Below are 9,063 nucleotides of genomic sequence, written 5' to 3' on the forward strand. Positions count from 1 at the left end.
CATGCGCCACCACACCTGGCTAATTTTGTATTTTTAGTAGAGACAGGGTTTCGTCATGTTGGCCAGGATGGTCTCGAACTCCTGACCTCAGGTGATCCACCCGCATCGGCCTCCCAAAGTGCTGGGATGACAGACATGAGCCACTATGCCCTGCTTAAGAATATCTGATGATTGTAAAGTACTTGCGTTACCTCTGAAGCTGTATAGTGTTATATGAAAGTGGACTTGGAGGATGAGTTTTAAGTGTATATTGCAAACTCTAGGGCAACCACTAAAGAAGTGAGACCCAGCCTCTAGAAAAAAAAACAAAAAGGAAATGAGCTACCAAACCATGAAAAGAGATGGAGGAACCTTACATGCATATCACTAACTGAGATAAGTCACTTTGAAAAGGCTACAAACTGTGTCATTCCAACTATACAACATTTTGGAAAAGGCCAAAGCATGGTGACGATGAAAAGATCGGAGATGCCAGAGGCTGGGGCAGGACGGGTGGGCAGGCAGAGCATGGATTTTCTTTCCCTCTTTTTAAGGCAGTGAAAATACCGTAGGATCCTGCAAGCAGGGATGCAAATCACATACATTTGTCAAAACCCACAGAATGTTCACCACCAGGAGGAGACCCCATGCCAATCCAGGACCCTGATTGATAACGTTTCCAGATTCCTCACATGGAACCAGCGTGCTCCCGTGGTGCAGGATGTGCCTGTGTCAGGGCAGGGGCTACATGGAAATTTCCTGCAGTTTTGGATCAAGTTTGCAATGAACTAAATCTGTGGTATAAAAACAAAGTCTATTAAAAGAATCCAAGGCCCCCTCTCATCTCACGATAAGATAAAGTCCCCATCCATTTTGCTCCTTTCAGTCCTGGAGAAAGGAGAGGCCACGTCCCACCACCTGCCACCAGCATGGACCCCCGTCCAGACCCCACGCATCTTCTCAGCATCCTCAGACCAGCAGGACTTGCAGCAATAGTGGATTAGGCACCTGACTTCTCCTTCATCTACCTTTGGCTGGGGACCTCCAGCCTTGACCTTCGCTCTGAGAGTTTCAGGCAGGTCCAGAGCCAGTTCTCCCATGACGTGATCTGTTTCCAGGGCAGGTTCCCGGGTGAGATAAAAGGATTTGGGCTGAACAGGGTAGAGAGAGCATTGGAATGGCACTCAGGGCAAAGGCAGAGGTGTGCATGGCAGCACCCTGGCTGTCCCTGCAAAGGGCACAGGCACTAAGCACTAGAGCCTCTCGGGCCCCCAGTACCGTGCTGCCCTTTGAAGCCATACCCCAGCGTCCAGGCAACAGGTGGCTGAGGCTGCTGCAGATCTGGAGGGAGCAGGGTTATGAGCACCTGCACCTGGAGCTGCACCAGACCTTCCAGGAACTGGGGCCCATTTTCAGGTAAAGCCCTCCCTGGCCCTCGCTGGGAACACCCAGAGCCCTGCCCCTGCTGCCCAGGACCCTGTGGGGCACACAGCACTGCCATTCCCAGGAGGCCCTGGCATTCTGCATCCTCTGGAGGATGGGGAGGGAGTGCAGCATGTGCTGGTCTGTGGCTCTGCCAGTGCAGGGGATGGTACAGAGCAAACCCCAGCTCGCTGCAGAGAGGGCAGGACTCAGAGGCACTAAAGTTGGGAGGTTTCCGGGAGCCAGCAGGAGGGCTTCAGCTGTGAAGCCGCTAATCCAGGAGCGGGGAGGGTGGACAGGAGACACTTCGGATTGGAACTTCAGGGTGGGGTCGGGGGGCATGACCCCATGCAGCAGGGCCTTGTGCTTGGCCCCACAGGTACCACTTGGGAGGACCACGCATGGTGTGTGTGATGCTGCCGGAGGACGTGGAGAAGCTACAGCAGGTGGACAGCCTGCATCCCCACAGGATGAGCCTGGAGCCCTGGGTGGCCTACAGACAACATCGTGGGCACAAATGTGGCGTGTTCTTGCTGTGAGGGGCAAGCTGGGAGCTGGGAGCAGGGTGGGCAGCCTGGGTGTGGTGGGGAGGTGAGAGGCAGGACCCGAAAGCACATCCACTCTGAGCCTGTGTGGTGGGCTGTGAGGGTGAGCACCCAGCCCGGAGGATGGCCATCCCGTGGGGTCATGTCTGCCTTACAACTGGGGGAAGCAGGGCAGTGGTAGAGAAATGGGCATGGGCACCTTTGCAGAGGAGAGGCTGCAGAGCAATGAGCCCTTCTGTGTAGCGAGAACCCGCTCTGCACCGACCTCGGCAGCTTCTTTCTCTCGCGGTCTGGGGACTCTCCTTCCCACAGGTCAGAAAACTGAGGTCCTGAGAAGGGGACTCCCACCGGCCCAGGTCACAGGCTGTGAGTGCTGAGCCTGGTGTTCACCGGGGCTGCAGCTGGCCTCAGGGCGCTCATGGTCCCTATAGTCCCGGTAAACCTTGTGATGGGGAGAGTCCTGGGCAGGAGGCAGGTGGGGACGCAGGTGGTTGGTGGCTCCCTTGTTCTCAGAAGCAAGGCATGAGGTGGGGTGGTTGATGGCACTGGGGAGGATGTTTCCTGGCCCGTGGAGAGGTTGGCACCTGGTCAGGTGGACAGGGAGAGGCTGGTGCTTGAAGTCGGTCACTTGCAGGGATGTTGCCATTAGGATGGGGGAAGGACTGGATGAGGATGTCACAGTGGTGACAGCCCCCACTCCATGGCAGGAAAGGAATTCTCTTGGGAGTAGCGGGATTTAGGTAAAAGGGCACCGGTGGTTCAGGGCCTTCACTGAGGCTGGCCTATAGACAACATCTGGGAGGGAATCAGAACCCAGGAAGGCAGTCCAGGAGGCTGGGTGCACATAACAGAAGGAAGGAGAGTGCTCCTGTGTGTGTGCGTGTCTCGCATCTGTGCACATGCTGTGTGTTACTCTGCACCTGCATTTGAACATGTGTGTGCATGTGCATGTACACAAGTGTCTGTGTGTGCATGTAAGGTGTGGTGTGTGGCACGGGTGTCTCTGTGTGTGCTTGTGCAGGTGCCGGCATGGGTGTAGTGTCTGTGCACATGTGTACATGGGTTACTTCACACATGTGTGTTGAGGTCTTGCACGGGAACACGTGTGCATGTGTGTCTTCTGTCTGTCATCACTGTCAACTCGGGACAGCAGGCAGCTGGACATAAATAAAGGAGTTTTGCAGGATGTGACTGAGAGGGGAAATTCCTCCCCACCATTCCCTGGGGGCATCCATGGAGCCCCAAGGCACTCTGGGTGTGGGTGAGGATGGCATGAGGCACAGAGCTCGGTTCCTGCCCTGCAGAAGATGCAGATATTTCACAGAGGCAGGCAGAGGCTGCTGCCCCAGAGGCACTGTGCCCAGGGCAGGGAAGGGCGGAGAGGAGAGGGCAGCCAGGGTCTCTCCCCTTGGAACACTGTGTGGGCGAGATGGGGAAAGCTTGATACCAGAGATCACCTCCTCCTTAGGAGAAAAGCCCTCCCCTCCCACTACAGGGAGAGCCTGCATGGGTGAGGTGGTGCCAGCCTTGGGGTGCCAGGTACTGGGAATGACCTCAGTTACCTCCTCAGCACCTGCGGGTAGAAGCTACCGTCTCATCCCTGCTTAGACCTGAGTAGCCTTTGCCCAGCACCTGGAGGCTGCTCTGAGAAAAGGCTGCAGCTCAAACACAAACAGGCAGCTTCCGCCAGGGCCCCCAGTCAGCTCCCTGCAGGCCGATTCCCCTTGGGGACAAGGAGGATGGGATACGGGTCAGGGCCTGTGTGTTTCTGGGGCGGCCTCACAAGCTCTGCCCTGGCCTCTGTAGGAATGGGCCTGAATGGCGCTTCAATCGATTGCGGCTGAACCCAGATGTGCTGTCGCCCAAGGCCGTGCAGAGGTTCCTCCCGATGGTGGACGCGGTGGCCAGGGACTTCTCCCAGGCCCTGAGGAAGAAGGTGCTGCAAAACGCCCGGGGGAGCCTGACCCTGGACGTCCAGCCCAGCATCTTCCACTACACCATAGAAGGTGTGGGCCAGGTGGAAAGGTCCAGCCTCAGAGACCCTGGAGTGGCCAGGGACGGGGACGGGGGGCTGGAGGGAGTGAGGGGAGGCAGCCTGGAGGCCTCCCCAGGAGGTTTCCTTGTGCTCAGCAGTGCATCCTCCCCACAGCCAGCAACTTAGCTCTTTTTGGAGAGCGGCTGGGCCTGGTTGGCCACAGCCCCAGCTCTGCCAGCCTGAACTTCCTCCATGCCCTGGAGGTCATGTTCAAATCCACCGTCCAGCTCATGTTCATGCCCAGGAGCCTGTCTCGCTGGACCAGCCCCAAGGTGTGGAAGGAGCACTTTGAGGCCTGGGACTGCATCTTCCAGTACGGTGAGGCCAGGGACCCAGGCAGTGCTATGGGGAAGGGACACCATGGAACCCAGTTTCTCCCTCTCCACCACCCGGCGGGGAATGGAGGCCACTGGGAGGCGCCGGGGGTTCCTCACAGTCCTGCCAGGGAGATCGGTGTGAGTCTGGGGCTGGGTTGGGCTGATCTGGAGACTTTGGGATGAGAGCGAGGAGACTTGGGTGTTGGGGCAGGCTGGGCAGGAGGAGGACACTGAAGGACGCTTCCCAGCACCAAGGTCTGAGGGCTGTCTCCTGCTCCCCGGACAGGCGACAACTGTATCCAGAAAATCTATCAGGAACTGGCTTTCAGCCGCCCTCAACACTACACAGGCATCGTGGCGGAACTCCTGTTGAATGCAGAACTGTCACTAGAAGCCATCAAGGCCAACTCTATGGAACTCACTGCAGGGAGCGTGGACACGGTCAGGCCGGCAACCAGCCCCACCCAGGGAGGGTGATGCCAAGCCTGCCTCCCAGGCAGTGCCTGCCAATGCCACATGGCACCCACGTGCCCCATCCCCAGGCTACAGGCACATTTCTGTTGCCCTCAGCCTTCCCCCTCCATTTATTAAGGGATGAGATTTGCAGGGGAGGGGAAACGTGAGCTACCCCTCACAGGAGACAGAGTTTGCAGTTACCTGTGTGGGGAACATGCTCCAGGCTGGAAGAAAGTTGGACGAGGCCCTGGACACACAGCAGCTCAGTCCCCATTGGAAAGCTCTGGGTGTACGAGGAGAAGGAGGGTTGAGAGGTGGCTGGAGGACTCCACAGGGCACCCTTCCCAGTGTGCCTGGTCACCTGGGGCCAGAAATGGAGATCCATGGGAGGGCAGGGTTGTGGGGAAGACAGCAGCACAGGCTCCAGCCAGTGCGGTGGGGCCTGTGAGTGCCCCGTGGGGAGAACCTAATGGAAGCAGAGGGAGCTGGGGCTCCAGGACTCCCTGGATGATGCTGAGGTTTAGCCCCCCTGCCCTAATGGTGGCTGTGAGAACCCACCCTGAAGAGGCTGCAGGGGACCTGGGCCTTGGTGGAGTTGGGGGTCACCTTTCCCTGAAGAAGTCAGGAAAACTGGCCCAAGTGGTCATCAAGGTTTCAGATCCAGGGTCCCAGGGCTCTGTCTGCTCAGGGCATGCATGTCTCCACCCCTCACAAGGAGGTTGTCCTGGGAGGGGTGTCCTGGGGGCTGAGTCCTCCTGTGCAAGGTCTGACCCTGCAGCCGTGGCTCCTGCAGACTGCGTTTCCGTTGCTGATGACACTCTTTGAGCTGGCTCGGAACCCCGACGTGCAGCAGGCCCTGCGCCAGGAGAGCCTGGCCGCCGCTGCCAGCATCAGTGAACATCCCCAGAAGGCAACCACTGAGCTGCCCTTGCTGCGGGCGGCCCTCAAGGAGACCTTGAGGTGGGTGCTAGCTGAGCCCTCCCTGTGGCCCTGGCCCCCTGCCTGGAGAGCAGCCCCCACTGGGTGGTGGCAGACAGAAGCTGGGCTGATAAGCAGTGTCACCCAGCAGCCCATTCCCCCTGCACCTGCTCTTCCTCTCCCTCAAGGACAGGGAGCTCTTCTTCCTCTGGAATCTCTCAAGCCTTGGGATTAACGTGGGCATGTCCTTCTGGGCTTGGGGCTGCTCAGGTTAGGGGAGGTTTGGCCGGCTCGGCAGGTGCAAGGAAGCACTTCCTCACGACCTGGGCTTCCCGGGGACCTCTAGCGGGCTCTTGGGTAGGAAGGCTGCAGAGGGCACGGGAAGCCCCGTCCAGCTGAGGACCCTTTCTGTGGATGCCCCCACCTCCAGGCTCTACCCTGTGGGTCTGTTTTTGGAGCGAGTGGTGAGCTCAGACTTGGTGCTTCAGAACTACCACATCCCAGCTGGGGTGAGTGAGCCCCACACCCCTCCAGCTGAGAACCTCCCTCCCCAATCATTCCCTGATCCCCGCTCTGCGCTCGCAGACATTGGTGCAGGTTTTCCTCTACTCGCTGGGTCGCAACCCCGCCGTGTTCCCGAGGCCTGAGCGCTATAATCCCCAGCGCTGGCTAGACATCAGGGGCTCTGGAAAGAACTTCCACAACGTGCCCTTTGGCTTTGGCATGCGCCAGTGCCTGGGGCGGCGCCTGGCAGAAGCGGAGATGCTGCTGCTGCTGCACCATGTAAGCAGGCCTGGGGCGGGGGCGGGACCTAGGCAGCAGAGGCGGGGCCTGCACACTGGGGGCGGGGCTTGCAAGGTGTGATTGACATCTGGGAACTGGATGGGGCCTTGGTTGGTTGAGGTCGGCGTGACCAGGGAGGGTCTGTGTTGAGCAAGACAGTGAAGGGTCTGGGTGAGGTTGCTTCTAAACAGTGAGGTGGGGACTAGGGGAGTAGGGTGGAGTCTGTGCAGGATAATGGGGAGCCTATACAGGATAATGGGGCTTGGGCAAGACCTGGGTAGCATTCAGTCTGGGTTTGGTCTATAAGGTGGGGCTGGCCAGGAATGGGATAGGTTGGGGCCCAGGCTGCTGCTCCCCCTTCAGCGTAATTGTTGCACCTGGGAGGATGGGAGGAAGCTGCCCCAGGTCCGTGGACTGCTGACCAGGCCAGATGGAAACCTGGCCTCTGTCCTAGGTGCTGAAACACTTCCTGGTGGAGACACTAACCCAAGAGGATATAAAGATGGTCTACAGCTTCATATTGAGGCCCGGCACGTTCCCCCTCCTCACTTTCAGAGCGATCAACTAGTCGTGCCTCTGCACCCAGGGTCCCAGCCTGGCCACCAGCCTCCCTCTGCCTGACCCCAGGCTACCCTTCTTCTCTCCCACATGCACAGCCTCCTGAGTCACTCCTCTGTCCAGCCAGTTCCTGCATAAATGGAACTCCCCAGGGCCTGCAGGACCGGGGCTTTCCAGGTTTACCAAACAGCAAGGCCAGGGCACAGCTGGGGACGATCTTGCTGGCAGGGCCTGGCCTTGTCCCCAGCCCCACTGGCCCCTTCTCCAGCAAGCAGTGCCCACTGGACAGCTTGACTCTACCCCTCCCAGCGCTGGCTCCAGGCTCCTCGTGTGGCCATGCAAGGGCACCATGATTCTGTCCCTTGCCCTCCTGCCTACTCTCACATGTCCCTGTTCCTCTCCCCTGGCCACAGCCTCTGTGCAGACTGTGTCAGAGTCATTACATGGGATCCCAGCATCTCAGAGTGCAGTCAAGCTCCCCCCTGCAGCCTGCCTCCCTGGCAGCTCGAGCATGCCCCGAGCTCTCTGAAAGTTGTCACCTGGAACAGGGTCCTGCAGGGTAGAGTAAAAAGGCCCTGTGGTCACTTGTCCTGACACATCCTCACTTTCAAGTGACACAACTGAGTCTCGAGGGACGTGTGTTCCCAGCTGATCGTGTCAACCTCATGCCCCAGGCCTCGTCTTTCATGGACCAGGCCTCGTTCCAGCAGCGAGTGTTGGGTCCGCTGCTTCCCATGCTGTCCCCTGGGGAAGGTCCTGAGGATGCTGTGAGGAGATGGAAGGGTCATGTGGGGTGGGAATCTTGGGTGTGGTTCCAGAAATGTTTCTGGCAACAGGAGAGACAGGATTGGGCCAACAAGGACTCAGATGCCTTTTATTCACTCATTCCTCTGATTGCTATGGAGCCATGCCATGTGCCACGACCTGGGGTGGGCACAGGGAGGCTGCAGTTCCCAACATGGACCTGCCTTGGGCCTCATGTGCTCCTAATCCAGCAGAGAGAGCTGACTCCTCCTGAATGGGCCACTCCACAGTGCTCCCGTGCAGGGAGAGGAAACGCCCAGCCAGATCATTTTTATCCCCTGGGACTTTCACTGGGGCAAAGATCTCTGCAGCCAGTTCATGGTGGCTGATGAGGATCAGAGCATTTGTTTCCCCACGGAGGGGGAAATACTTAGGTAATCATTCCAGGTGTGTTCAGTAGTTCCCGGCCTCAGCGCCTCAGGCCAGTCACCCTGTGATCGCAGGTCGCTTCCCCTCCCTGGGCGATGCAGCGCAGCCTGGGAAAGGAATGAGGGAGAAGCGAGGTGCACAGACCTCAGAGGTGGCTTTCTTGTTTATGGGGCTCTCACAGATACTCGTCCAACTCCCCTAGTCAGCACCAGATCATGGGATCCTAAAATAAACCTTGGACAAATATTTTAAAGCCTTTTATCTCAAAATTATTATAGATACATTCCAATATGTTGACATATATATAGAGATGGGTCCCCCACACCCTTCACACAGCCTTCCACTGTCAGCAGCTTGCATTTATATAGAACAGTCTTCAAAACAGGAAATTGACAGTGGCACGATTCACTGAGCTTATTCAGAACTTACCAGTGAAATGTGTGCCTGCGTGTGCGTGTGTGTGTGTGCACGTGTGTGTGTGTGTAATTCCATGCAACTCTGTCCCATACGTAACTTTTTGTGGTTTTTACATGTAGGCTTAATTCTTACTCAGTTGTGGTGAGGCCCACAGGCCAGGAGACTACTGTGGTTGAAAAAACAGTCTGCTACTGACACATTGCAAGCATCCGGGTCAATCTGGAGGCAGAGGTTTTAGTCCTTCCGGGGGAAGGAACCAGTGAAAGCAGGGTAGGCAGGCTTGGGACTGATTGCTTTGCATGATTACCCAGGGTCCCGAGTCATGGGACTGTCTCTGGCTGTCTGGTGCCTGACTCTGGTGGGACCTGTGCAGGGGAGCTGTGGCCTGGAGTGTGCGAGCCCCATGGAGAAGGTGGCTGGCACAGGGCTTGCCCTGGTGAGACTTCACAGGAAAGGCATT

At 57.8% G+C, this 9,063-nt stretch overlaps 1 protein-coding gene across 2 annotated transcripts; it reads left to right on the forward strand.

Annotated features, from left to right (window-relative positions):
• Positions 1-1,156: 1,156 nt before the first annotated feature.
• Positions 1,157-7,023, forward strand: LOC104679775 (cytochrome P450 11B2, mitochondrial). Of its 2 annotated transcripts, XM_010385479.2 has the most exons (9): positions 1,157-1,395; positions 1,781-1,936; positions 3,753-3,952; positions 4,096-4,299; positions 4,585-4,739; positions 5,548-5,714; positions 6,103-6,181; positions 6,258-6,455; positions 6,910-7,023. In XM_010385479.2, exons 1-9 carry the CDS (start codon positions 1,157-1,159, stop codon positions 7,021-7,023), a joined length of 1,512 nt encoding a protein of 503 aa, XP_010383781.2. The 2 variants fall into 2 exon arrangements, with proteins under 2 accessions (XP_010383781.2, XP_010383782.2); XM_010385480.2 differs by lacking the exon at positions 6,258-6,455.
• The last annotated feature ends 2,040 nt before the right edge of the window (positions 7,024-9,063 follow it).

This window comes from Rhinopithecus roxellana, chromosome 17 (genome assembly GCF_007565055.1).
Source record: "Rhinopithecus roxellana isolate Shanxi Qingling chromosome 17, ASM756505v1, whole genome shotgun sequence".
Classification (NCBI taxonomy): domain Eukaryota; kingdom Metazoa; phylum Chordata; class Mammalia; order Primates; family Cercopithecidae; genus Rhinopithecus; species Rhinopithecus roxellana.

Coding starts and splice junctions, on each gene's coding strand:
- LOC104679775 (XM_010385479.2), top strand. CDS start 1,157: ATGGCACTCAGGGCAAAGGCAGAGGTGTGCATGGCAGCACCCTGGCTG. Junction 1,937..3,752: donor AAATGTGGCGTGTTCTTGCT/GTGAGGGGCAAG, acceptor TGGCCTCTGTAG/GAATGGGCCTGAATGGCGCT. Junction 3,953..4,095: donor CTTCCACTACACCATAGAAG/GTGTGGGCCAGG, acceptor TCCTCCCCACAG/CCAGCAACTTAGCTCTTTTT.